Source organism: Astatotilapia calliptera, chromosome 23 (assembly GCF_964374335.1).
Source record: "Astatotilapia calliptera chromosome 23, fAstCal68.1, whole genome shotgun sequence".
In the NCBI taxonomy this organism is placed as follows: Eukaryota; Metazoa; Chordata; class Actinopteri; order Cichliformes; family Cichlidae; genus Astatotilapia; species Astatotilapia calliptera.
Window position 1 is genome coordinate 20,429,089 of NC_137443.1, and position 27,016 is coordinate 20,456,104.

The following is a 27,016-nucleotide window of genomic DNA, read 5'->3' on the forward strand; positions in this document are numbered from 1 at the left end:
AGCCGTCCGCCACTGACCAATCACAAAATTCCCTTAACCAGGCTCTCGTCTAGCATTCAATTGTCGCGAGATCTCTGGGGTGTTTTATAATTGTCGGACATTCCTTCGTTTATAGAGGAAAAAAACATAAAATCTTCCGGCTCTGGTGAGACAAACTAGCCTACACTTTCAAGTGAACTAGATATAAATGAATAAAGATAATAGAAGAAACTGATACATAAAGTTTATTGAATATTATTTATAATCAGGCTGAAGCGTGTGCTCCTTAGTCTGTGATTAATAAGGCTGATCCTGTCTCCAGAAACCCACCACCTGCTGAGGAAGCAGAGCACTACATCTCTGTCATCCACTGCTTCGTCATCGCTCATAAAGGTATTCTTATTCTTTATTCTTCTTTACTCCCTTTCAGTTGTATTTTATTTTTCTTTGCTTGTTTTGTTTTGCTTGTTTTTTCTCTTCTCTTTTTTTAGGGGTGGGGGTGGGGAAACGTTACTGTTTACCCTCAACTTTCTCAAGATGTTTGTCCTAGATGAGCATCAATCTAGCTAAGTGTAAACAGCAGTAAATACTAATTATTGAATGTTGTTGTGCAGCACGCAGGACCGACAGCGCACAATGTGCTTGAAAGTAGCAGCTAAGAAAGGTGTAGTTTATGTCTATGAACAGTGAACACCTGTGTGCATCAGCGCACTTGTATTCAAAAGGTTTCTCCGTGTAACGGTCTGCTAGAGGGTGTAGAGAGCCATAGCCCCGTCTCCAAGGACATGAAGCAGGCATGGAGGAGATCCAGGCTCCAGACATCCAGAGGCCCCAGAGTGCAAGAGCCCAAGGTGGACCACCGGAGGGGCATCCGTGCCACCCTCCTGGGAAGAGCTGAGTAGAGCCCCAGACGAGGGGTCACCCAGTAGCCACGGAGCAGAAGCCAGAGGGGGCTGCAGTGGCGTGCCTGCCGGCTCTGCTGGCAGCCAGCTGTGCCAGAGTGAACCGAGCCGCAGGCCCAGAGGCCCGAGGGACCCCTTTGCCCCGGAAGAGGCCTGACCGAGCAACAGGTGCCAGGCCCCGCTAAGTAGCCACCAGGAGTGAGCTGGTACATACCTGAGCGCCCAGCTCCGGACACCAAGAACCACCAACGCACCGACCCTTGAGGTCATCAGTCACCGGCAGGGAGTGTGGTGAGGGGAGATAGGCCTCCACACTTTGGAGGGCCTTGGAGTTCCCAGAGAGGTGGAGTCTAAGACCCGACCTGACATATAGACACAGACAAACAGGCACACATTGACACAATCATACATTCCCACCCTCATGCACACATATACAAATACTCAGCACGCACCCAACGTAAGGATAGACATAAATGGACATACACACAATCACACTCCCCAAACATACTCTATACCCCGGGTCCAGGTATCCACGCCCCCAGAGGGGGAAACGGCATCTAGACCCAGGAGATGTTACCCTTTCCCCCGGGGTGGAGGCAAGCAGACCGCCCCAGGCTCCGCAGCAGCAGGGAGGCCCCGCATCCCAGGTCCCAATCGGATGGCCAACACCTTCTCCCAGCCCCTCCGCCCCGATGGCCAGCAGAGAACGGGGGTGTGTGAAGACCCCAAACCTCCCTCATGTGTAGTGTTGCTGCATGTTGTTCTACAATGCATTTAAAACACGGGAGAGATTTAAAATTGAGAGGTGGGGTTGAAAGAATAATTATATGTTTTAAAATATAAGCAGCAATACATTGCAAATATATATATATATATATAACACGTTAAACAATAAATTAAAACAAGGCAGATGACGCCAGACCGGGCTTTTATTTTGAAGTGAGTGGATCAAAGCTTTATCAAAGCAGAAATACTCATCTTAATGGGGAGGTTGAAGGTCACCTGTTGAGTGAGTGAGAGGGAGGAGTAATGGGAGAGTAATTTCAGGTTGAGTGAGGATTGGTTTGAGAGGAGGGAGAGAGGAGGAGAGAAGGCTTTTATTGTGGTAGAACGAGGGAGGGTAGACAGAGGGAGAGAGGGAGGTATCTGAGTTTGAACTTGTGTTTTCCTTTAGTCTTTGTCATCTCAGATTCACAAACGCAGACACACACATACACACAAATATATTGGGTGTCATATTGAGGGACGCTGGGCGAGTGAGGACAACATGCTCTGCTTAAAAGGTAAGAGAGAGAGAGAAAGAGAGAGAGAGAGAGAGAGAGAGGGCATGAAGTTATGAAATGTGGGTCATTTTTTTCTGTATCTGTCAACATTAACACACACACACACCGTTATCTTCATAACCTTTTTGCAGTGTGAGTGAGAAAGAGAGAATGTGTGTGTGTGTGTGTGTGTGTGTGTGTGTGTGTGTGTGTGTGTGTGTGTTGGAGCACTGAAGAAGGTTGAGCATGCTTTATTTTGAGCACAGAGAGAGAGAGAGAGAGAGAGAGAGAGAGAGAGAGAGAGAGAGATTAATGGAGGGAGTGAAGAGTTGACTAGATGCACTGTTTTCATGATTACAGCTGCAGGAGTCCTTTGTGCAACTGTTACTATGGTTACTGCTCCTAATAGCACCGCTAGTATTTCAACTACTACAAGTACTTCTGATACTGCAAGTACTGATGATGCTGGTTCATCCAAGTTTTGGGTCAGAGACGTGTGCAGTCTTGAGTCTGGCACGTGTGTGTGTGTGTAAGTCTTTAATGACTGTCGGCCTGTCGGGGCAGGCTGAAGCATCGCATTGAGCCTCCATAACACAGCTGTCCTTCTCCTGCAGCTTCAGACGTGGCTGTGGAGCTTTCCTTAATGAAATCCTGGATGCTGCACTTCCTCAAGCAAACAAAAACAAAAAGAGCACACATAAAATTTGCTAGAATGTTTATCGACTCATGATGTTTCAGTTTTAGCTACAAAACAAATTAGCAGTTAATGTTTAAATGTTTCACCCATGATCTTATTGTCCCTCTTTTTAAGATTGTTTGCTTTCATCTGTGGCCTCATTCTGTATCATTATAAGCTACATTTGCATTAGAGCTCAATTTCGTTTGTATTTGTACTCATGATGCATCTTGAAGCAAGTCTTGCAGTATTTAGTATTCGTATTAGATCGTATTTACATGTTTTGCAAGCTCAATATATTAATCATACCTGTGTGAAGTGGTTAAAAAATAGTAAGAGTTAGAAGCACAAAATATAACAACTGAATGCGCCAGGACAAGATCGCATCAGTTATTTTTGTCCCATCATCCGTCAGAGTAAACACTTTCACCCTCGGGAGAAATTCCCCTGTCAAGTACCTGACATTCACTTCAAAAACACAACTGAGCTGCCAGGACACAGACGATGGATGACGTAGGAAAAAAGCTAGGGGAGAGGAACTGAAGATTGATGGGACCCTTCTCACTTTCTCTTCTTCTCTTTTTTTTGTTGGCCAGGTGAATCCCTGAGTCAATCAAGCGTTTGATCAGGGAGACCTCCAGGCAGAAAACGAATGAATATTATCATTGCTTTTATATGAAGCACGGATACCTTTAAAAATTGGTTAAAAACTCTTGTTTTTGTTTTAGAACTGATTTCATAATTAAACAATAAACATTTTTAACTTTCTTTCTGTCTGTGGTCCTCACCTCCCTGTGACTCATACACCTCAAAGGAACACCTCACAGTTTTACCAACAAAATACCATCAGCCTCCCAAACTGACTGAAAACAGAGACATTCATTATTCTGCTTTTCTTTGTGAATATTTCTTCATTATGTTTATGTTTTGTTTTGTCACTTTGGACACTTCTCCACCTCCACCAGCTGGAACCTGGGATGGATCCAACCTCTGAATGTACCAGCACAAATCAAGGCCTTTCAGACCAGGGGACATCTTCCAGTCTTCTCTTGTTCAAGTTCGGTGAATCCACATGAACCATAGCCTCAGTTTTCTATTCTTAGCTGACATCAGTGGCACTCGGTGTGGTCTTCTGCTGCTGTAACCAATCTGCTTAAATGTTTGATGCGCTTTGCATTCAGCGATGCTCTTCTGCATATGTAGTTGTGATAAGTGGTTTTGAGTTGCTGTTGCCTTCCTATCAGCTCAAAGCTGTCTCTCCAATCTTCTGTGAACCGCTGCTCACAGGATATTTTCAACTTTTCAGACCATTCTCTGTAAATTCTAAAAACCATGGCATGTTCAAAGGCGCTTAGATCACCTTTCATCACCAATGTGGTGCTCGGCTTAAAATTCAGCAGGTCGTCTTAAACATGCCTAAAGGCAATGAATTGCTGCCATGTGACTTGCTGAATAGATTTTTGTGTTAATAAACAGATGAACAGCAGCCAGTAGTGCATTTATGCTATGTGTGAATCTAAAATTCCAGTCAAGCACTGACTATCAGCGTTTGAATTTTCCCTTTATGGTAATATAAAGTTTGGTTTGTTTCTTTTCTTGGGTAATCTAAGATATTGTTCAAGTGGTTTTAACACAGGTCCTTCTTCAGGACTTCCTGGTTGAAGGTTTGTGTGCACAAATGAGGCAGTGTGGTTTATGAGAACACTATAAACCACACTGGTTTGTGGTTCCCCTTAATGTGCTGCAACTGCTGACTGTCCCCTTTCTTCTTAACATTTTATTTAGCAGGATCCAGTTCTGGTAGTGGATACCTGACTGAGGCATTTATTTACTTTCAGTATGGAGGTAATGGAATACAGATCATGTTGCATGTAGCTGAGGGTCGTGTTGGAGGGTCAGCTACATGCAACAGCAAAACCAAGCCGAGGTGCAATAACACACAATGAAAAAGCAAGATGACAAAATAAAATCTAGTAGAGATTTGGTGCACATGACACTAATGGCAGTCTCTATAGTTCAAGCTCCACATCATTATGTCCATTCTGCGTATTTGCATGCTGAATCAAGATAAGAAGTGTTGGTTCTGAAGTACATTAATTGGTCAATGAATCCAAAGAGGATTTGCTGCTGTCAATGCCGTCATTTTGTGGCTGTAATAAACGTTATCTGGCTCAGCGAGTTTCTATAACTGCTAACTGTAGCTATAGAAGTAGGATTTGGTGCATTTGTTGCAGTTGACAGGTGTGTATTAACCCACATCGTGTGGTGTGCAGGTGAAGTTTAACTAAGCTGTGAAGGATGTTAACCTTCTGTTTAAGATCTAAATTTAGAGATACCCAGTTTAACACAGTAACGCATTACTGAGCAACATGTGTTGTGAGTGTGGTGATAAATACCTGTCCCACACCGGCCATCTGCAGACCTGGATAATCCCTGTTAGTAGATTAGAGTTAGAGAGAGGAGAGGAAAGAAAGCAGCACTATGTCAACACCTCTGAAGAAAAATCACATTTACTGTTGGACTGTAATCATTTCTGGATTCACATCGGCCGTGGGAGACTTTTTGGTTTGTGGTTTGGAGGTCTGAGGTTTTTATTGTGAAGGAATAAGAAGAAGTTGGACAGAGCTCCTAAAGGTTTTAACTGCGTTCATTCCAGGGTCACACGAAGGTTTTCTTTTTTTTTTTACTGTGAAATGTTGGGATTGTTTGTTGTAAGAAATGGACATTTGCACATGTGGACATGAGGATCCGGAGATCTTACTTATAAACTTATAACTTATAAACGACTGAGCACATTTTGGACTTTGTTTTAGGGCATTTTTTTTAAATTATTATTTTTTATCAACCTTTTGTAATAATACAAATTTGCATAGTTGTTCTGAACCCAAATGTGCTATTTGTGAAGATATAGCATTTTAAGACTTTTATTGTGAAATGCTCAAGGCTCGTTTTGTGAATAACTGGAAAATATGTGCGTCCAATGACATTCATTTTTCTCTTCAACTAAAAAAGGCAAAAATTATTTTTAATGCTTATTTTGCAGAATCAAACTCTTTTATAAGGCAGGGCTAACTAAATTTGGAGGAATTAGGACCTTTTCTGGAATTATTGATCCTCTTTGGACATTTATTGTGAAGGACCTGGATGATACAAATCTCTTTATGAGTTTGAATAACAAGGGGTTGAAAACTGACTCCAAGAGAAGACTTACTGCGAAAAGATGATAATACTATTGTAGTTTAGTCGTGGTGAGTCACCTGTAATCTGTCAGCCCATCAAACTCCTAATCACAGCTCGAGAAACAATGATTTCATATGTGGAATGCCTGGGTGGGGAGGGGGCGGGGCCTGGTGTGACGTCGCATTGTTGGAATTCTGGTCCTGATGAAGAGCGAGATGAGCTTCTTCCACGCAAGATGATTTCCTTGCAACCAAAAACAGAGGGCAGCCTGCGCCGGCGCCTGCTCAGAGCTAAAATCTACCAGCACCATGATGCCATCTATGGGTTAAATGCAGGTGGCGTGGGACAGCTTGCATCAGCCTCAAGTGAAAAAAAGCCCCTCCCAGCTCACCTGCAGTATCAAGGAAACAGTCCCTGGTTCCGCCCGCAGCAACTCCCACCACGCTCCCATATCAACCCTTCTTTCACCCCAGAGGTTCGTGGGAAACTGTTCCTTACTCCAGAGGCCTGCGGTAAACCCCATCCACAGTCTCTGCCGCTTCAGCTGCAGCGCCCTAACTGCCCAGTTCTCACCCAGCGACGCAGAACTAGTTCCTGCCCCCCAACCCCAGAGCCCCGTCCCGGTTACACCATGCCTGTCCCCTTTCATCTTAGAACTACACCCCCATTCAAGGAGCCAGAGCCGCCACCACAATATCGCTACAGGCCCAGCAGGAAGTGCAAGACAAGCTTCTTGTGCTTTAGACGTCGCAAAGGGAGAATGTCTGGGAAGGAAGCAACCCAAACTACACCCCTTCTACACAAAGGTACTACCAAGAAATTTGGGTAATCAGAATACTGCTACTAGTACTTGGTATTACACTGCTAGAAAGATACTATCCAAGCTGGGAATCCTGAAATGGTGCTTTTGGTTTTGAGTTGTGCAACTGGACCATTTTGGTCCTCAAAGATTTCAGATGATAGTCAAATAGACACATGTATTAGGGTTTATGTGGTACTCAATCATATCAGGCAGCATAACACACTCCGAATTACCTCCTTCTTTGAGACCGTTAATTAACCAACCAGGTCTGGGTTATCCCAGTTTGGTCCAGGGTATCCTATAGCTTAGTTCAGTTTTGTTCCCACAGATCCCAGTCAGCCTGAATTGACTTTTAAAAGTCCCAAATACACTGTGACACTGTGGCAAATTGGAACACTTACTTTTTTGATATTATAAATGGTACCATTTGTTATCCTGGATGATCTATTCGAGGTTGCATAATCAAAGGTTTTGCTTTTATTCAGCCCAGAATAGTGCTAAATCGTGGGACTTGAATGGTTACTACCACTCTAGCTCTTTCTAGTTTGGTCCCAAATAATCTCAGTTTTCGTGATGTTCCTGATGTTTGACCTCCTGAATAGTCTCAACTACTCTTATTTGACCATTTCCGTTCTGTGAGTTATGCTTGTCTGGCTCTCTATGATCTTCAATCTGGCACAAAATTCAAATTTTATTTGAGCCTAAATCTAGTTGAAATGTACTTTTGTTTGATCTCACCTGGAAGGACTGCATTTCTATGCATGTAAAATGTCCTATAAATTGTGTTAAGCCCTGAATGCTGCTAGCTAGCCTTGCTTAGCTCACTTTGGTCTCCAAGATTCCAGCTTGAGGTCCTGAATTATCCCATTTATTATGGTCTGGCTTTATTTGGCCCTGAAAAGCTCGGTTTGATATTCTAAATGGTCCTAGCTAAGTTTTGTAACAAATAATAGTAACTCACCTAGTTTGGCGTTATAAAGCCCTGGATGTTCTCACCTGTCGTGTTTTGGTTTGCTATAGTCTTAAATTGGAGTATCCAAAAAGTTGATTCTGGTCATCTGGACGTAGCGTTTTGTGGGAGAAATGTTTCGTCACTCATACAAGTGACTTCTTCAGTCTCAGCTGACTGCAGGTTTCCCCAATCTTATAAACAGTACATTTGCATAATGACTGAAACCAGCCCACTGAAGGAACAATGGGCTGGGAGGTCAGTTCCTTAATCATAATTATGCAAATTCTCATGACCATTGATCAACAACCACTGATCAATGGCCATGAGTACCATTCACAGAGAGTTGGGGAATGGCTGCAATCACAGCATTGTAAGATGGTGAAAGATGGACACTTAGGCCCCCTCCTCAATTCAGAGATGGTCTTTGATCATCTCTGGACCATTCAGTGGTCTTTGATCAGTGGGTTTTGGTCAGTGGTTGTTGATCAATGGTCATGAGAATTTGCATAATTATGATTAAGGAATTGACCTCCCAGCCCATTGTTCCTTTAGTGGGCTGGTTTCAGTCATTATGCAAATGTACTGTTTATAAGTTTGGGGAAACCTGCAGTCAGCTGAGACTGAAGAAGTCACTTGGATGAGGGACGAAACGTTTCTCCCACAAAACGCTACGTCCAGATGAACAGAATCAACTTTTTGGAGATTTACTTTCCTGGATGATTGAGCATGCATCAAGACGTGAAATTGGAGTAGTTACTTTGTTTTGGTTTATTTGGTTCTTTGATATTATGAATGTTTTTTAGCCACTAGTCTGGTCCCAAATTATCTAAGTTTGTCTGACATAACTCTTTGAGGTCCTGAATGTCTTCAGCTATTCTTGTTTATCCATTTCAATATAGAAAGATGGCTTTATCTGGCTCTCTTTGGTTCTAAATCTCGCACAAATTTTAATGTGTTTCTTCTCATCAGGGCAGACTAGGATCCACTTAAACTAAATTCAGTTTGCTCCTGGATGACTTGGGAAGAGATTTCTCACGGCAGATATTCATAATTAGTGGTATCAGTAAAATGAAAGTGTGATACAATAAAATCTTCCAGATTAGCTCGTCCCAGTTTGGTTCAGTCTTTGCCTCACAGTTTCTCCATTTTTAAATGAGAATATTAGAGCAGCAACTCAGTGCCTGCACGTCTCCTGTGGCAGAGTAAACACACTTTCACACACACTGTGTGACTGTCTGATCAATAATGCATCACAGCACCAGTCAGCTATTATTCTCTGATAATATGCAGAAGAAAATCACACCAGCTCTCCATATTCTTGGTTAATTATCTCCCCTGTGTGCATAATCTTCTTCATGTGTACGTGTGTGTGTGTGTGTGTGTGTGCAAGGATTAGCTGCCGCTCCACGCATTGGCCTAAAAGCTAATTCCACGAATAACAGATAATGAACAGGCTTTTTAGCTGCAACAGCTGCTACCTGTTAGCTTCCTAACATCTACCTTCAGTATCCCGCCCTCATGTTGCCTTTGTGGTGACGTCTCAGCGTTTATAATGTTAAAACAAAGAAAACTGAGCATCAATCAGTCAGTGGTACGTGACTCTGTCCTCATCCTTCCTCTTTCCTGACTGGACAGCTGACAGAGTTCAGAGTTTAACAGATTCCGACTATATATAAGACTATGACATAATGATAGTGTGTCCTACTTACTGTCTAATTAATGAAACTAATTAAAACAGTGAGAAGGTGAAGACAGACAGACAGGCTGTCAGCCATGAAGACGGTAATTAGCTGCTCCACTGGCCCACATAGTCGGCACAGTTACAGACTGGAACTGTCCCAGTTGGTGATGATGAAGGTGACTGTCAACTCTATCAGCCATGGCCAGTGTTACCACAAATACTTAGGGTTGCACACGTTTTTACTGTGGAGTTCTGCTGTTGGAATATGTGCAGAATATAGTCTTGCTGAAAAGCAAGATTTTCCCTAAAAAAAAAGAAAAAAGAAAAAAACAATTCCACAAAATTTGACAAAATGCCAACATTTTGTCACGAAAACTATGAAACTGACATTAGCCAGTGTCTAGGCCATAAGGAATGACAGTTAAAGAATGATGTTCTTGTTGAAATAAGCAATGCTTTACCTGAAAAAGACACCATCTTCATGGCAATATATGGTATGTAGCCCAAAACCTGTGGATATTTATTAAGGATTAATAAAACCTTCAGGAGTGTACAAGTTACCCCTGCTATGTCCACTAAACACATCTACTAAGACAAGTGGGCATTTTTAACAATATGTTACAAATTTTAAAAAACAAGTCTCCATGATGTCATGGTTCTCAGTCAGAAAAGTGTGGTGGGGCGATTCAAGGCTGGGAATGGCTTCTGCACTAAATGGTGGAGTTATTTTGGGGTCTGGTTCATAATCGAGGCCAGGAAGGAGTAATAGACTACAGATGGATTGATGCAGCAGTGATGCAGATGTTTTTACAGTCTATTGCGGTGACGAGAGAGCTGAGTATGAAAGCGAAGCTCTAGAGTTACTACATCTACCTTCCCATCCCCACCTATGGCTATGAACTGTGGTCAGTGACCAAAGGAATGGGATCACAGATATAAGCAAGGAAATTATTTCCTTCTCAGGCTGTCTGGGCTTTCTGCCAGAAATAGGATGAGGAGCTTGGTCATCCCAGAGAGATTTAGTGTCTCTTGTAAAGCTAGCTCAGAATACCGTGCCGTCACTCCAGAAGACCTGGATGGCAGGCTGGTTAGAAGGAGATCTGGGCTTTTCTACATAGACTGTTGCCCCACATTCAGAAAAGCACCACAAGACGGATGGATGGATTGATGGATGGATGGATGGATGGATGGATGGATGGATGGATGGATGGATAGATGGATGGATTGATGGATGGATGGATGGATGAATAAGAAAATTGTATTCTGCTGTATTTATATCATTCTTTTGAAAGGTTATTGTTAAAAATATATACAGATCTGACTGTAAAAACATGAAATATGCACCACCTGCATCTATTCAAATACTGGATGCGGTTATCTCTTTGTGCATTAGCACCTGTTATACCCTGAAGGTTTTTTGGTGTTTTTGTTTTTTGTTTTTTTTTTGGCATTTTTCCTCATTTTATCCCTCAGATGCTGATGTCAAGGCTGATGTCCACACTTTGACAGCATGTCCTCACTCTCTTTGGACCTCACAAAGATAGAAACATGAGAACACAGAGAATAAAAGATGAACAGGGATACATCAGAGGCGCGGACACACTTTGAATTCTGTTTCTTCATCTCTCTTCATCTACAAAGCATCATGTTTCATGTGTCGTTGTGATAATGCGGTATTTGCGGGTAACCTTCATCACCTGGCGACACACATGAAGGACACACACGTGTACTGGCTTCCTGCCAACGGTGTGTGTGTGTGTGGAGAAAAGAAAAGAAGAAAGAGGGGGGAGCGAGTGACATAAAAAGAGAATAAGAGAGAGAGGAGTGGGAGGAGAGTAGCATTGCAGCGAGTCGAGCTGCATTACTGCTGCTGCTCGCCCGCTCTCTTTCTGTTTGCTGCAGCCTCAGGAGTGTGTGTGTCGGTGTGTGTGTCTAAACGAGTGTGTGGCGTCGTTATGGTTCTGATCGGAACGGCAATCAAATCTGTCCTCAGATATCTCAGTAAGACCAGAGGTGAGTGCCGCTGTATTGGTGAGGGATTGATTTACCTTTGAGCTGTACAGGTAGAGTGAGTTATAGCTCTCTAAAGATGACCTCATAGATACCACCCCCTGATTGGCTCTCAGGTGCATGTAAAAATCATGTCAAACGTAGTTTAGATCAGCAGTTTAATGAGCATTTGAAATGTGAGTTTATATTACCTGTAACTATAGTCTAAAACATTAGAGACCCTATTCAAGGTCTCCAGGACTGTCTTTAAATGCCTTGTAATAATCTTACTGACTTCAAGAACCCAATTTAGGGATCATTTAAAGACTTTTTTGGCATTTGTGTTCTCAAGGGGTCCTGGAATCCCCACAAGGACCCTTAGGATGTCTTCTCAAGGTTTTAACCCTTTAACCAGTAACCCCCAGAAACTCTTCAAGAACAATATAGGCTTATTTAAAGGCTTTTGTCAGGACTTGTGGACCCCTGGAATCTCCACATGGACTCTCGGAAAAGTTATTCAGAGCTTTATAACCTCGTAGTGACCTCTAGAATGCCCTCAAGAACAATTTAAATCTCTTTACAGACCTGTGTTATTTCTCAACGACAATTGGAAAAAATAATTAAGCAACCATAGTATCTTCTTGATGATCAGTGTGGACATTTATTATGTCCTCAACATACAAGAGCAGCTTGAATCACTGGAACATTTGCAATGACCCACTGAATCTGCCACAGACGTCTACTGCCTGGTCAAGGACCACTACCTACCAAGAACTTCTGGGACCCAATTAAGAACTACCAAGCTTCTTCAGGTTCATATCAAGGACCAGCAGAAGCACCTCAAGAATCAGGATGGTCTCTTTATCATTCTCCTTGGTGGTTCCTGTAATTCTCTTATGGCTTCATCAAGGGCCTCCTTCTAACATAAAAAACCTCCTCAAGAACCTGCCACAGGACTCCCTAAATCTTCTCAAACACCTGTGGTCCCTTCTTAAAAACTGTCACAACTTGTCAGACCTCCTTGAGGATTACTTGGACCCCGTAAAGACTGTTTAAGCCTTCCTAGAAGAATTGCATCTTCTTTTTCAGAGCCAGTGAAAACCCCGCAAGCCTTATATCGAATCTCTAATGTTTTAGAACTTCAAGCACCACTGATGCTTCTGGAAAACCCAAAATACCTTCTGACACTTCTGGAACTGTCTAAAGTATTTATCGGACCACTGCGTGTATTTTCATATTTCAGCCTCTGCATGCTTGTTCTAAAGAACCCACCAAAACACACAAAATCTCAAGGACCATATTTACATCTTAAATAATCTTTCATATTTCTCAAGGACTTTGGCATTCCTTCAAGGATCTCAGGAGCTTCCTGCATCGCCATTTCAGTCCCCGTAATGTTTGTTTCCATTGTTTGGTTTAAACCTCTAAAGCTGTGTTCAGAAGAAAAAATAAAATAACCTTTTCTTGATTAAAATGTAATGGTGTTTATTTACTTGTCTTTTGAATGACAACAAAAAATATGACAACAGAACATAAACAATCGGCCATCACTCATCAGTGATGACTTGGATCATGCGGTTAAAGAGAGATGTGATTGATTAATGGGAACAAATTATCTTTTCTCTCTTGTTTTTTGAATATTATTAGGATGAGATGAATGACTAAAACAAAACAAAAAACGCTGTCAGTGCAGAAAAACAAAATCATTCATAAGTTATTGTAAGAAATTCCTACTTTGTATTATAAGAGGTGTTTTTGGTCCTGACATACATTGCAGAATGCAGAAGGCTGAGACTCAAGCTCCACATCTGTCCATACATCTGTCCACTGAATACCACAGACAGTCAATCTGCAGCTCTTTCACAATAAAAGCCCTGTGATGTGGAGGTCACCTTGAATAGTGCTGAGTGCAGCAGCTCTCATCATCACTGCTCCTCTGAGTGTGAAAAGATTTGCTGAAACAAGATTAAAATCCAGAAAGTTGACTCATTCTCCCTCTCTCTCTCTCTGTCTTTGTTTGTGCTGCAGGGGACGGGGACAGTAAGTGGTCTGTTCACTACACTACCCAGAAGCCTCAGCAGGGTCTGCGCTTCATCCCTGGCAAAAGGCGATCAGGCAGTGCTGATGACCTGCGAGGTGAGAGTGGTACTTTAGTGTTTCATCAGTTAACCTTACAAAAATGTGAGATTAACTGGATCTGTGGGGAAACACATTTAGAGTAATGCTAAGAGACTTGAGAAAGTCTCTAGATGAAAATAAGTAGCCACACTTTAAATCCTTCCCTGATTTCTGGTCCTGTCTCACTCTAATGGAACCATACTATCCAAAAGGAACGCCATGTTATCTTCAATAAGACTTAAAAGTAGCTATTGAGACCATAAACCAATGAAAAAAAATGTTTACTGACATCAAGAATTACCAGCTCTGGTTACAGAGAGGGGGAGAGAACCTTCATTAACTCAAATATTTAGAGAGCCTGGATTAAATTAGGAAGAAGAAGTGAACAGACAGGGTGCAGCTTTGAACCTGAGTCCAGAACAGCAATCAGACTGTTTTGTGAACTGAGAAGTTCACTTAAAGAAGTCTGTGTATAAACTCGATCAATAATACCTGAGTCCCATGAGGAGAAACTGCAATGCGGCTGCGGTAGAAATGACTGAAAACACTAAAACCACTGCTCCACATTGTAGAAGCATCTCTGAAGTGGCTCTGCAATCCAAGTTAATTATAAGTCCTTTCAAGCCGCACAGAGCAGATGAGGAGGGCAGGAAGTCGGACATATGAATGACATGGAGCATCTGGTCAGGCTAAATGACGTCTGCTTCAGAAAACATTCACAGCGTGAGTTAATGGATTGTATCTGTATCCATTCTTGGATGTAGACCCAGGTGGAAAAGATTTTTGATCAGTAAGTAGATTATAAGTATTTAAACAAATTGAAAATATTTAAGTTAAATTTTTACAGTAAATTAATGAATAAATAATAAATGTGTTTTTCCCTATTTGTTGTCTTCCTTATGTCATATTATATATTGTGTAAAATAATTAAAAAAGAAAATTGAAAATTATTTTGGGTCAAGTTCAAGAAGTGTGTGAACCCCCAGAGCCTCAGAAGTCTGTTACACACAAACCTCGAGTCCTAAGTGTGTGTGTGTCCTGTAGGATTAGCATTGGCTGACAGATGCCAGCAGACAGTGACCTTATGACCTGACACACTCACAGAATTGCTGCTGAAAGAATACGTACTCTTCTCCACTCTTGATATTGTTCTTTATGGGCTGAAGGTGGAAAACTCACAGTCTTCCTCACTGCAGTGGCAGATCACTAACTGTTTATAACACTGTCATGTCGCTAAGGCTAACATTGTTTGGGTGTTTACACCAACAAGTCTGCCAGGAAAGACTGCAAAAGCAGCTGCCTGTTCAAAGAGATCCTCATCATTTGCTCTTTAAATGTTTATGTCTCTGAAATCTGCAGTATATTCTCAATCAGCCATCAGTCCTGATAAACAGCCTCCTGTCTGTTTTTATAGCTGCTGAGCAATAAAGGCCTTTTACACTGTGTTTGATTCCATAAATTTTCAATGAAGTACTTAAGCTTTATAAATGATCAGTTTCCTTCGCTTGAGGCCATAAATCCTGGTTCTTTGATGCTTATCAGAGAAGTAATTAAGCTTAGAGGTGACAGCAGCCTGTGAGCAGACTGCAGAGTGCTGCAGGGGTCTGCATGCAGCACGCTCTGCAGCTTCGCAGCAGCTGCAGTGCCACATGTCACTGTGAGAAAGCATAAATGACGAAGGCTGAGCTCTCCTGCTGATCTCAGCTGATCACTGCAGCAAAGCTCACACAGTCCACAATCATTCTCATGTACTCAACTCACTATTTTCTATCATCATGGTGTGTTTGTAGCATGTAATGGGCTGACTCAGCATGGCTGCAGCATCCCAAGTGGTTCTCAGCCCCACCCCCCCAGCCCCACCCTTCCTCCCTTCTCCAGCATCAACCAATCAGACGGAACCGCACGACGAGGGTGGAGGGACAAAAGCAGGAAGATGGTGAGAAACATGTGAAGATGTTTATACAGATGTAGTGATATATATTAATGGGGCTGAAGACAATGACACCAGCGCTACCAGTTCGGTGTCTCTTACTCATGGCCCGGGAACTCAATTATATCAGCCCAGCATGCTCACCATTACATCTGAAAGAATATAAGAATAATTGTTATTGGTAATTTTTCAAGCTATTTTTATTGCCACACTGTAAAATACAAGACAACGGCTTCTTAAAGGACAAGAATCCCTTTGTTTCCCCATATATTTAAAGGAGCCTGGAGTTTTATATATGTTCATTGTTTATTTTTCAATCCAGTTTCCTGATTTAAAACTACAGACATTTGGTTTGGTGTGTTCTGGATCTTTTTCTGTTTGTGCAATCAGTGCAGAATCTTTGTGTTTTATTTCCATCTGCTGGTCAAACTGAAGCACTGACACATCTTCTGCCATCTATTTGTTATACTCAATGATTAACCTTTCCTTTAATTGTTTTTCTCATCCCTTGATCCTTCCCTCATGTTCTCAACCCTCCTCAGAGGTCCAGAGTCTTGGACTTTTTCTCTAAGTCTTGCTTTTCAGTTTGTTTCAAGTTTTCAGTTTGGAGAAGAAAGGTAAACATGGAATAAACATGTCTGTAGTACATTAGATTAGATAAAATTAAAGTAGGGCAGCATCTCAGTTACACCCAAACAGGCTTTTTACCCTAACAGTCGACAAAGTCTTAATTTGACCCTTCCAGGCTAGATTAGACCCCAACGCTGCTGGACTAGATTTAACTGTATCAAAACTCAATTTGTAGACCAAACTGTTAATTTCTGCCTCTTTTCTTTGTCAGTCCACAACATCCTCAGAGGAAGATGAGATGTTCATCTTGAACAACAGGCGACCCCTGACACCACTGGTCCTGAATCCCGTCCATCTCACCTCCTGTTGGGATGATGATGAGCAAACATATGAGCCAAAAGTCGAAATGGATGTGGAACCGCACCCTCGACTTCCAACGCCGGAGGAGAGGATGAGGCAGCAGGCCGAAGCAGTCGCAGCAGATATTGTTCCTATTAATGTAACAGGTACAGCTGGACTCAGATCCAGATTCTGTTTGTAAGGACTCTGAACTTACTATTGAAACTCATCTAAAACTTTAAATTTATTTCTGCCATATTGTCTACACTGAATTTCTACTTGCATCTGGTTTCAAAAATAGACTGAGACATAAACTCGAGATTTACCTTTAAATTTTTCTCAGGCTCAAATCAGTTTGGTCTTCATAGGGAGTTCTTCTAATTTAGAGCAGACCAGAAAGCTTTTGTCATCTTGATTCATGCCTTAAATCTTAAAATCTGGAGTCTGGATAGGACTCAGATTTGAAATATAAGTTAGAGTAATCTAATGAGACCCAAATCCAACTTGAAGTTCTTCTTAGGCTTGAGGCTTTACTTCAATTTAACTCACCCAAATCTTGGGACTTGGTAAATTACCTTTAGCCTTTTCAGAATTAACTCTGGACCAGGAGTTGAAATCGGAGGTACATTGCCTCCATTTTCATCTGGATTCTGCTCTCACAGAAACTTGATTAACTTTTGTTAAATAACTGTATAACTATCCACTATAGCTTTAGATCTTACTTGGAACTGAGATTTTTTCTTTCAACAGAAGCTTATCTTGAAGACCTTAAAGGGACATATGATTTTATCAGGACTCTAAGTAACTAACGGGAAACATCAGAGTTAGGAAATGATGTGAGGTTTAAGTAAACTACAGCAGGACTCATAGGCTAAACTTGGATTCGGAGTAGCGACTTGGTTTCTCATGTCTTGACTGTTACCTTTTTGTATGTGTTCACACTTAAGGTGAGAGTTTTGATCGCCAAGCCAGTTTTCGAAGAACACTTTCCAATGCTGACTCACTAAACCGACGACCCCGGAAATTGAGCCGACGCAAGACAGTTACTGGGATACCAGATAATGCCCTCCCGAAGTCACCATCTATCTCTGACGTTCTTCCTGGTCAGTTCTCCACTGTGGGTCGACCTGCATCTGAATGTACCTCTCCTCATCAGCAGAGGAACATGGAGGTGGAGGAAAAGGGAGATCTAAGAAAAGAGGAGCAGCTGTCAACAAGGAGAATCCGAGCCCCTAAAGGAGAGGGAATGTCCAGCCTCATGGCCTCCCTTACCTCTTCCCCACATATTGGTTGCCATTCCGGCTCCTGCTGCTCACCATCCTTGGAGAGCCACACCCTCCCCCGTCCAGCAACCAACTCCTCCCTGAACTCCGAGGCCAGCTGTAACAGTGTATCCTGCAGGACTCTCAGCACCTCCTCATCTTGCTACCAGGTAAATTAATCAGAAGTTATTATTACACTAATAAAGTCAAAGCATAAATTGAAGGAGTTTCCAGATGACTGGCATGCTAATGTCAGCCAACATAGGCCAGAGGGAAGACAGTTCAGAACTTGTGGGGCGACCGTGGCTCAGGGGGTTGAGAAGCGTATCTGTAACCGGAAGGTCGCCGGTTCGATCCCCGGGCTCTCTGTCCTGGTCGTTGTGTCCTTGGGCAAGACACTTTACCCTACCGCCTACTGGTGTTGGCCAGAGGGGCCGATGGCGCGATATGGCAGCCTTGCTTCTGTCAGTCTGCCCCAGGGCAGCTGTGGCTACAACTGTAGCTGCTTCCACCAGTGTGTGAATGAATAGTGGCATTGAAAAGCGCTTTGGGTGCCTTGAAAAGCGCTATATAAATCCAATCCATTATTATTAGACTCCAAACATGTCCCCAATGAACAGAATGTCCTACAGATGCTGAGAGTATGTCATGGGCTCAGAGCCTTTCATTTGTTGACCTTTCTAAATTTTTAAGTTACTGTTGCTCACTGTCGGCTGGGTAGAAGAGAAATATCAAAGCAATAGAAGAGCATCAGATACTTTGGATTTTCACACTAAATTTACTATACTGGCTTTTTGAGGAAACCAAGTTATGCTAAATTAGAAATGCCTGGAGCACATTTTAAATAATTTTTCTCTTTTTTATTCCTGTTTTCTTTTCCAGTCACAGGATCTACAGGGATTCCCCAGTGATCTTCACCCTCTGCTGCCCTTTGACCCCACTGCCAGAGTAATGCCACAGTCTCCTTCCTCCTCCTTTAATTCCGTTCCCTCCTCACCTATTATATCATCTGTCCCTGCAACCTCTAGTTGTGCCCTACAATCAGAGTGGGCTTCCCCCAATGATAAGCCCAATAATGAGGCCCTTTCTTCCCCCGGCTCTCTTCCTTCTTCCCCTATCACTGATTCAGAGACTCAGTTTCATTACCCAGCAGAGGATGACCTGACAACCACAAAGCAGGACACCCAGTGTTTCTCAGATGGTTGTTCCTTGACTGGAGAGAGATGGAGCTACAAAACCCTCTCTCCAACCTCTAGTGTCCACAGTGGAATTTCCCAGGAAATGAGATGTGTTTCTGATGAAGGTTGGAACTTCGATCCACTTCTCTCTTCTGGTCGGTCCTCCCCTTCTTGCACTGATAGCAGCTCCTTGCGTTCAGTGAAGATGTCCTCTCCCTCGCTAAACCGTGAGAAAAGGAAGTCAAGCACATCCTCCTGCTACTCTCGTTCTGTCACCCGCAGCATCTCCCTTCGCAAGTCCAAGCGTCCACCTCCTCCACCATTGCGTTCTGATTCATTGAGGCGACGGCCAGGTCGTAGCAAATCTTCGCGTTCTTCTTCTAGTCCCAAGGTGGAGCGCGGTCCCCGCCTGGAACGCACCATGCAGCACACACCTGCGTCATCTCCCCAGAACTTTCAGGATCCCTGGGTGCCCCGAAGTAGCACCAAAAGACGCCAAAGTGGACTTAACTGTGGTACAGTTTCAACCTTTGAGCCTCTAAACCCAGACTGCCAGGCATCAACCTCTTCTGACTCTCCTCCTTCCAACCTCGAACCAACTCACCTCAGCCCTGGGTCTCCAGGTTCAGAGGAGGAAGGTCTGACTTTTACTCTCAATCACCAACCTCCAGCTTCCTCTTCTGTGCCTGGGCTTCAGCGACTTGCTTCGCCCTCCAGTGGGTACTCTAGTCAGTCTAACACTCCAACTCCTGGCACGCCAGTGTCTTCACCCCTCATCCCATCCTCCCCTCTCACAACAAGTCCTGGAGCTTTCTCCCTCCCCCCAACCTCACCTTTCTCCTCTTCCTGCTTTACCTCCTTCCCCCTCTCCCCTGTCGCATCCTCCCTGCCTAGGACAAGGTCTCGAGGTGAAGGCAGACCAAAGCCACCAGTGCCAGAGAGGAAGTCTTCACTTTTCTCATCCCTTTCATCCTCATTTTCTTCAACCTCTTCCCTCTCCTCCTGCACCTCCTCAGACTCCTCTGCCAAACATATTAATCTTCCTGCCCCACCACCTCGGCCTCCTCTTCTCGAGTCTTCTTTGCTTTCACTTTCCTGCTCTCCCATTCATGAAACTCTTCCTCCTCCCCCTCCTCCTCCACTGCAGTCCTGCTCACCTGCTCCTTGTTCTTTCACTAAACTTTCTCTTGTTCCTCTTCCTTCACCATCATCCCTTCCTCTGCCCCCTCCACCGCCTCCTCTCCCACCATTATCCCTTGCCAGGCCTTCTCCTCTACCTCCCTTCTCCCGGCCTCCTCCTCCCCCCTACTCCTACGCTGTCAGGCAGACTTCCCATCATGATCTGGTATTTACAGTGTCATCTTCCACCAACTTCCCTCCTCCCCCAACTTCTCCCCCTCCTCCCCCATGTTCAGAACTCCCAGACATGCCAATTGCTGACCTCCCTCCACCACCACCACCTCCCCCTCTCCCTCCTTTGTCTACTGTCCCCACACCTTTTGCCTCTGTCTTCTCCCGACCAAGCCCAGACGCGTTTCCACACAAATATGGCAAAGCACACCCCTGCCCTCTGGTAACTGCTCAAGCTCTGCAGGACGTCAAACTCCGCTCTATTAAGAACCAGGAAGTCCTGCCAGCCAATGGTACATCTACTGATGATGGCGCTTTGTTGTCTGTTGGTAACCATGGTAACCAGGATCTACCAATCAAAGAAGCTCAACACTACTTGGCTGACTTGACTAAAGGAAACCTTGTTTCCAACACCAGTGTTAACCTAGCGGAACAAGGATCAGAAAACGATATCTGTTATGTTGCAAACAATGACAATAATACAGCTAGTGCATCCTTGGATAATGCTAGCCTTCACAGCCCAGACAATGCTGAAATGAAACAACCTAAACATGAATCAGATGATGATTTCTTCAAACAAACAAAAACAGAGCTTTTGGCAGATGAATCAGATTTCAACAATCTTCAAAGCTCACAAAGCATTATTCATAACACTGCTAGCAAGAGAAGTCTTGGGCTTCAGCTGAGGAATGGTGGCACTCCTCAATGCAGACAGTCCAGTGAACAGAAAAAGAAAGATTCAGACATGTATGCTACACTAGCTAACAATGAAATCTCCAGTTCTGAGAGTCCATGGGTGAAAATGTCTTATGAAACTGACAATAACCATGTCAGCACAATAAGTCAACCTACGTCTTTCCAACGAAACATTATAGGAACAGTGCTAACAGATGCTAAGCTCAAAGAACTTGCAGAGATTCAAAGAGAATGCAGAAAAATGCTGTTAGAGAGCAAAGAGGAAGTCGAGCAAAATGACAAGAAAAAATCACAAATGCAGTCACTCTGTGCTGCTGATGGAGATTTGAAGAATGTTGATATTAAACACTGTAACAGGGACTTGAAGCCAAGTAGCACAAGAAAGATCTGCTCTCCAGAGAAGCCAGTTCCACCAAAGAAGCCTGATCTTTGCATTCTGGGTCTCACAACATCCCCCAACGCCACACGAGAACTCAATGTGGTGAGGAGCAATGGACAAAGTACAGCATTTTCTCCAGGGTTCAACAGCCAGTCACAGTTTCCTGATGATTCTTTCTGCACACCTTTACACAAACATGTGATCCATAGTCCCCCTTCACCAAAGCACTTGGTGTCCACCAGTGATAACTCAGTGACACCTGTATACCCAATTAACACAACATCTGCCAATATCACCATGCACTCACCTGCCAGCTCCCCTCAACGGACAAAAACACCAATTTTGCACAAGAGACCAGATCTCTCACTGACCTCACCCAAAACAACCAAACCACTCTTTCCATCTAAAATTACAGGAGGGGCTTCCATGGGGACCTCTGGGACTGGAGGTGCTTCACAGAGTCTGTGCATCACAGCTAGCAGTAGCACCTTGAAAACCATAGGCACCGGGACCACAATGGCTCGAAACACTTTGAATGAAACCTTGGATACCTTAAAGACCAACTACTCCCTAGGAGCCATGGAAATGTATAGAACCTGCGCCTCCTCAAGGATCATGGGAATGGCTACCCGTAGCACATTAGGGAACTCAAAGGGCCAAGGAACTACTTCCACATGGACTGAGGGCACCCAAACTGAAGTAACACACCCCAGTTGTGGTGATATCAAAACAAAACTTTATCAAGATGATACATCATTTCAGAGGAGAATGATGAGGTCATCACTAGCTGAAGATGAAGAGGAAGATATTAAGGAAAGTTTGGAAGAGAGAAGGATTAACATGGCAAGGATGATGATGATGTCATCCACCACAAAGAAAAAAGACAAAGGAAGGAAAAAGAAGAAGAAAAGGCCAGGCAGGCAGCTGCTAATGATCTCAGCAAAAATGGAACCCTCCCCATCATCTTCATCATCCTCATCATCCTCATCATCCTCTTCATCCTCATCTGGAGATGAGAGAGATGTAAGAAAAGACAGGACAATCCAAATAAGCCAGAAGATGAAAGTTACTAAAGTTTGGGACCAAGACACAAGTGACTCTGAAAGCTCCTTCAGTTTGATTGGTCAGAGCAGGTACTCTCTCAGCAGCGTACTGTCCACTGACAGCCTGCGGGGTGAACTGTCACTACCAGATCTTCTCATACAAGAGCCAGGTGAAAAACAAGACGAGCCCGGAGCTCTGAGAGGAGGAGAAAAATCAAAGGAGGCTAGCAGTCCCCAGGATGGTAAGTTCTATCAAGACCACAGATCCTGCTTCTTAACCTATCCAATTCAGATTGTGGTGAGCCTATTATGCATTATAGCAGCTAATATTTATAGATCCCTGTTTATTGTTCACCAAATGCTCAAATATATAATTTATGGAGTCCTTGGTGAAACTAAGTAAGCATTTTCTGTATTAGCTGTCCCCAGTATCTGCCTTAGTAGTCATTCAGTAAATGTAGGCAGAGCTTTTGTTTGTGCAGGTGTGAAGCAAAGTGGGCCAAGTTTCCTGCCCAAACAAGCTGTGAGAGTAGACAAAAATATGCAGATAAGGTACAGCATGTGGTTCAGTCAGACTACAGCTCAATAGGAACTTACATACATAGGAACTTATATACCGCAGTATCATGTCTGTGAATGTCATCTTCGGAGCATACAGGTATCTTTAATAATTATTATTGGAAAATAAATAATAAATAAATAATTATTCTTGCTCTTGTATTCAGTCTGCCCCAGGGCAGCTGTGGCTACAACTGTAGCTTGCCTCCACCAGTGTGTGAATGTGAGAGTGAATGGATAATGGAATTGTACAGTGCTTTGAGGTTCTCGAAAAGCGCTATATAAATGCAATCCATTATTATTATTGTATTCTTCATCATTTCAATTTCAGTTCAACTGAACTGTTAAATGAACAATTGAAGTTCAGTTTTTTTTCACTGTCCTTTCCTTCCCAGCTGATGTGTTTGGCAGCATTTCAGCAGATCAGATGTTCATCTCTGGTTGTCCGCGAACCACAGAGGATCTATTCACCATCATTCACAGGTGGGAACACAAAATGTATACTATGCACTTGTTCTGTAAAATCCTTTAAACCACATCCTCACTTGTTGGTTTGAATTCTACCTCTTACTCTATGGAGCAGTGCTGTATGGGAAGGGACAGCATGAATGCCCTGGTAGTTGGGGTTTGTCTACAGGTAAAGCCTTTAATTAGTCACTAAGTGTGTAGTGTCATTATTATTCTCCTATTATACATAGAAACTAGTTCTTCCTTATTCCCTGTTGCCCCAAATAGGAATAAGTTGTAGCTGTCAAAGAATCCAGAGATTTAGTAGTAGTACGTATATAGTGTTTCTCTATTCTAACTGAGCACTCAAATCACTTTTATCCACAAGCCTCAGTGACCCATTCACAAACACATTCATTCAGTACTTTGTTCTATGCCTTCAAGCACACCCATTCACACTCAGATGGATGCATCAAAAGTTATTTGGCATTCAGTATCTTGCCCAAGGATACTTTGGCATGTAGACTGGAGGAGTCAGGGATCATTGGTATTCATGTATACACAATAATTACAGACCGATATAGTCAGTTTGGGAATGTAAGCCACTGACAGGAAAATACATCTTTCCTGCTGGGGAGGTAAGGAAACAAAGGTATGATAACATCAAGCAGTACGACACACAGTAGAGGGTACAAAACTATCTCCAGACATTGTCTGGTTCTCAAAGCCACAAGTAGGTTCAAACCTCCAGACAGATACCAAGATAATGTAGTCAAAAACATAATCACTGGTAAACTCGCAACCTGTTCTTCCTCAGACACTAAATGTAAGATATCTACTTCGTCTACTTGTTCTTTGATCCCCCAGCTAATTAGCTTCTCCTATACTTGAGAAACAAAAGTGCTTCAATCCAAGTTCCCTTCCATTCCTGTCATGTCATTGTTTATGTATATATTAAACATATTCTTAGGAACCTATGTCTTTGTTGTCTATTAGATTTTTTCAGATTTCTAGAAGTTGCCTCTTGATGTTAACTAGAAACTTTTAAAATAGAGCAACTCTCTTGTGGCCATGTAATTCAGTGCATGTAGCTTCTAAATATACAGTTACTATTGTTCACTGTTTTCTGTCACATTTCTGTCAGGTCCAAGAGGAAGATGCTTGGAAGAAGGGATCTAGAAGAAGACAAACATCGTGTCTCGAGCTCCTCCTCCTCCCCCTCCCCTCCGGTGACTCCCACTGACCAGCTAATGCGACCTGCAGCACTCAAGAGTCAAAGGTCAGCAAGAAGTGAGAGCTTTAAGGCTCTCCTGCTGAGGAAGGGCAGTCGACCTGATTCTTCATCTCGAATCTCAGCAGTTGAGCGACTTCGGAAAGTTGTTTCTCCCACTGCAGCAGCTGACCTTCATGGTGCACCACCACCTCACATATCCTCAGACCAAGTAAACTCCACAAGCTCCCTCCAAACTGGAGAAACACATGACATCACTGCCCACCTGACTCTTAATGTTCAGCAACCTCCCAGATCTCCATGTGCTCAGAGCTTCTCCATGATGTTGGAATGGAGGCAACAGGATCTGCCACATAATAACCTCTTCTTCTCATCTTCTTCCTCCTCTCCCTTCTTCTTCCTGTCATCCTCCTCCACGCGCCCTCGCTCCCTCACTCCTCCCTGCTCGGCTAGCCGCCGCTTTGCCGCCCGCTGCCGCCTTGTTGCAGCCCCCATGACTGCAATCTTTGAAGGGGAAGATGAGGAGGAAGATGAAGAGGATTTCAACGAGTCATCGGGAGCTGATGGAGAATCCAGTCTGACACTGGTTGAGACTGCTTGATGGACAAGAAAGCTTGCTGATGTAGCTGGGAGCAGATGGATGTTAGACACCACAGAAAAATTGGATGTGGTCATGAATGTGTGGCAAAGTCTCAGCTGACTCAGCTGAAACTCACCTGAAGCATTTAATTGAATGCACTAAAGCACACTTCCTAATTAACTACATCAGTCACCTTAAAAGGATGTGTACAATATTAATGGTTTCAAGAAAAGAAGCTTGTTGCGATGACATAAGAGTTTCACTCCAACAGTTTCTTCGCTTTTTATTTCCTTTTAAACCACACTAGTTATATGTTTTCCAACGTCAGTGACACTAAGTTTCTTTGACATTGATAAATTCACGTTCTTCTGTCTTCTGCACTTTATATTCGCCAAGTAACCCGTGTTTGTTCTACACATGAGAATTTTGTTTTCTTGAGATCACACTTTAAATATTCTGAAACAGTCAATTTCAGCAACTTCTAGAATATACACATCTGTGTTGAATTGGATATGCTCTGCCGGAGGTGATTCCTCATGTGGATCCAGGAATTGTGTAAAGGACTGACTTTTCACATCATATTCATATCACACACAAATCAAACTGAAATACATGGGAGCTACAATCTTGATGTTGTTAAGAAAATATCAACAACTAGATGAAGATCCATCTAGACCCACATCATGGACGTTGTGGAGGGGAGCCAGTATAATATTAAAAATTAGTTTACACAAAAAAAGTGATCCAAAAACAAATTAATTTATCACATTAAGAAAATGTTCCTGAATTTTGTATTTTGTACTCAAGAAATGTTTTTGTGGTTGCAGTTAATCATGAAGTTAAAAATCATGTAAATCAATTAGGTCAAAATATTGGGGAAAACAAAATCAATTAAGCATTGTTTTTTTTCTTCAATAGAAAAGTAATATCACAATGCTTTCAGCAAAATAAATGTTCGATACTGACGCTTAAATCAGCCGATTCAAACTATTTACTGGGGTTTATTATTATCACCTAAGTAACTGGGCTGGGCTAATGCGTCTCCAAATTTAAGCATTAGTGTAAATGTTGTAATGGCTTGTGTTTTGATGTTTGTTTCAGTATAATCGTTTAAAAGTCTGGTTTTCTACATTATGACCAGCTGCATTCACTGAGACTGTAACTAATAAGGAATAGAGATGGTCCTTTTCTGTAAATATCCCTAAATTCATTTTTCTCTCTTATCATGTTTTCTTGTTTGTATGACTTTTGCAGCTGAATCTTTGTTTCTATTTTGTTAGCATTTTCAGCCTCCAGCTTAATGAGTCATACAACACTCACATTCAGTTTTCACCCTCAAATCAGATTTGTTTATCTCATGGTAGGCATCTATGGAAGCTTGTTTCCATGACTGACAAAAACAAAATACAAACAAAATCTCAAAATTTTGGCTTAATTCCAAGTTCCAAAATTCCAAGTTCATTTTCTCAGAAGTTTGAGTTAGTCAGTGAAACTTTCAATCTTGAGATGATGACCTTAAATTTCGACTTATGGATTGAAAAAATCCTTGTTTTTTTCAGCAATGGATGCAAACTTCCATGGGTAGCAGCTAATACGACTGCAAACTATCAGAAGTAACTTTTTAGGGTGGAGACTTTGTATTTAGAAACATAATCTTATCTTCTCTCTGTGTGGACATAAGAGGTTGAGATTTACTATATTAACCATAAAATGAATGAATTTACTTGGGAAACTGAAATAAATGAGGAAAGCACTGTGAGAAAAGAAGTCTTAGGTTAAAGTGATGATCGGGATGAAATGGAGAACTGAATGTGTAGAAAAGCAGCAAAAAGGTAGAACTGAAAGAAATGGAAATGTATGTAAAAAGGTGAATGTAGAAATGGAAGCAATAAAGGACAAATTGATTTCTGAA

At 42.6% G+C, this 27,016-nt stretch overlaps 1 protein-coding gene across 4 annotated transcripts; it reads left to right on the forward strand.

Annotated features, from left to right (window-relative positions):
* Positions 1-79: 79 nt before the first annotated feature.
* On the forward strand, positions 80-27,016 carry nhsl1a (NHS-like 1a). 4 transcript variants are annotated; one of them, XM_026157497.2, is made up of 10 exons: positions 4,413-6,805; positions 13,452-13,559; positions 15,332-15,477; positions 16,014-16,088; positions 16,313-16,547; positions 17,328-17,812; positions 18,525-22,530; positions 23,242-23,329; positions 23,430-23,483; positions 24,438-24,577. In XM_026157497.2, the coding sequence occupies exons 1-9, from the start codon at positions 6,124-6,126 to the stop codon at positions 23,452-23,454; spliced, it is 5,850 nt and encodes a 1,949-aa protein (XP_026013282.2). In that variant the 5' UTR covers positions 4,413-6,123; the 3' UTR covers positions 23,455-23,483; positions 24,438-24,577. The 4 variants fall into 4 exon arrangements, with proteins under 4 accessions (XP_080153681.1, XP_026013282.2, XP_026013279.2 ...); XM_026157494.2 differs by lacking the exon at positions 23,430-23,483 and having other exon boundaries at positions 4,421-6,805; positions 24,438-27,016; XM_080297555.1 differs by lacking the exons at positions 4,413-6,805; positions 16,014-16,088; positions 23,430-23,483 and adding an exon at positions 80-2,164 and having other exon boundaries at positions 24,438-27,016.

Bases quoted from the DNA above. Each gene is read 5' to 3' on its own strand.
- nhsl1a (XM_026157494.2), top strand. From the start codon at position 6,124: ATGATTTCATATGTGGAATGCCTGGGTGGGGAGGGGGCGGGGCCTGGT. The intron at 13,560-15,331 runs GTGAGAGTGGTA...GTGTGTTTGTAG, and splicing joins CAGTGCTGATGACCTGCGAG to CATGTAATGGGCTGACTCAG. The intron at 15,478-16,013 runs GTGAGAAACATG...AACCCTCCTCAG, and splicing joins GGGACAAAAGCAGGAAGATG to AGGTCCAGAGTCTTGGACTT.